At 35.9% G+C, this 1,784-nt stretch overlaps 1 protein-coding gene across 2 annotated transcripts in view; it reads right to left on the bottom strand.

The window, feature by feature from the left end:
- The window catches only part of LOC103809918 (serine/threonine-protein phosphatase 2B catalytic subunit alpha isoform-like), a 7,822-nt gene extending 7,446 nt beyond the window's left edge, over positions 1 to 376 (bottom strand). The window contains exon 1 of one of the 2 annotated variants that reach the window (XR_624799.1): positions 274 to 376. Coding sequence is in view for 1 of the 2 variants with exons in the window: in XM_009082792.1 (XP_009081040.1) it covers positions 274 to 322 (49 nt within the window). In the remaining variant the exon portion in view is untranslated. The remainder of the gene's footprint in view (positions 1 to 273) is intronic. The other variant, XM_009082792.1, reaches the window with a different exon arrangement.
- Positions 377 to 1,784: the final 1,408 nt, after the last annotated feature.

Raw genomic sequence — 1,784 nt, 5'->3', positions numbered from 1 at the left:
AGTGCATTTCACATGCTATCCTGATCTACCATTCTGAACAGTTGATTTTCAGGGACTCCTCCCCTCATCTCCTTCTCTGAAAATCGTACGTGATAAGTCCTGAGACGTGGCCTTACATGAAGTGCTCATAAATGCTCCAGCAGAACAAACTGCCTGTTTTATTCCACTCTTTGTTTTTTCCTGAGACAGCTGCGGTTACTTTTCTTAGATTCTGCAGTTGAAAACCAATTGGGTTTTTTACACATAGGAAGACACACAGGCAAACATGCTTACCACTCTGCAGTGTTTGTTTTCCTCCAGAGAGCACACCACTGGGCAGCATTCCTGTTGGTGTCAAACCTTTCAGTGTCAGCACACTCTCACTTTCTTCTCTGCAAAAGTAAAACAAGAACAAAAAAACCCACCAAAAGTAAATAACTGTCTTTATGGAACACATTTTAGAAACCTTCAGCTAAACATGCCTGCAACGATTTGGTTATCTTCAATCTCCTTACCAAGATAGACTGATAACATCAGCACCAGTGCAGTTGCCCTCACTGCTACGTACATGGTTAACCTTTGCATCACACCACACACAAATTCCTACTATAGTTAACACTATAACCTGCATTTTGGAAACAGTGTATGACACACATTTGAATACACATATACGAACCGACAAATTTGAGAGAAGCAGCAAAAGGATCAGTTACTGCCAACAATGCATGAAGCATCTTACCCTGTGGAGTTCAAAATTAACTTAAATCATTGTTTTGCTCCTGTCTACAATAGCAATCAGGTGCATTATTTATTGATGATCATCAGCCACTTAAAGAAAGGCAGCTAAAAGCTCATTGAAATTAGTAAGAACTTACACCCTGATTAGTACTGTTCTTAACGGTTTTATATGATAAAAACAACATTGGATTAAAGAAAATTGTTTTAGGAAACCTAAATATGTCTTGTGGTCTTCAAATACAGACAATTTTTAATACATGGCAAGGGGAATACAACAGCTCTATCCAGAGAAGCCTTTAAATGCAGCTTTCTATGAGCACTGGAATGCTGCCTGTGATGACATACTTTCTCAGCAGCAAAACTGACCCCAATTCTTTAAGAGAAACCTATTTTGAAGTGCTTTACTTTGAAGTATATAATGACATTAAGCTGGAGGAAGCAAACACAAAGACAGAATTTAGTTCCACATTCACTTGAGGATAATGCGGTTTTGTCTAAAAAAACCTGTCTCTCAGCGATTCTACTACTTACAATTTTCTTTAGACCTACGTGCCCTGAATTACTCATGTATTTCAAACAACTCTTGTTTACCTACTATATATACTCTTAAAGTTTATTTTTAGTTTGAAAATAATTTTCCTTGTACTCATTTTTCTTTATGTAATAGTCAAAATCCAGTTGTGACCGTTTTACTTGCAAGATTCTCAAGCAATTAGAACTAATTCAACAGCAAAATATTTTAAGAATTAACACAGTATTTTTATCATCAAGAGTTACACATGGAAGCTTTTGCTTTCACTTGATTATTCAGTCCATTTCATCTCTTTTTTTTTAATTAAACTGCAATGGCACTTTCGGCTTCACCTTCATAGGATAAGCTTATTGACTGTATATTCATTATCTTTAAACTGTTGCTCAAGAAAGCTCTGTATCACAAATCCTGAGAATTTTTTAGCCTACAGTGTTCCTTAGTTTTTATCTGATGTCCTTTATTTCCATTTAAAAAAAAAGTATAATAGACTGATTAAATATTCTATTTAACACAGAGAGTTGTGGTCAGCGGCTCA

Source organism: Acanthisitta chloris, unplaced genomic scaffold (assembly GCF_000695815.1).
Source record: "Acanthisitta chloris isolate BGI_N310 unplaced genomic scaffold, ASM69581v1 scaffold459, whole genome shotgun sequence".
NCBI lineage: Eukaryota > Metazoa > Chordata > Aves > Passeriformes > Acanthisittidae > Acanthisitta > Acanthisitta chloris.
Note: the sequence above shows the minus strand (reverse complement) of the source record. Positions and strands in the feature narration are given on the sequence as shown.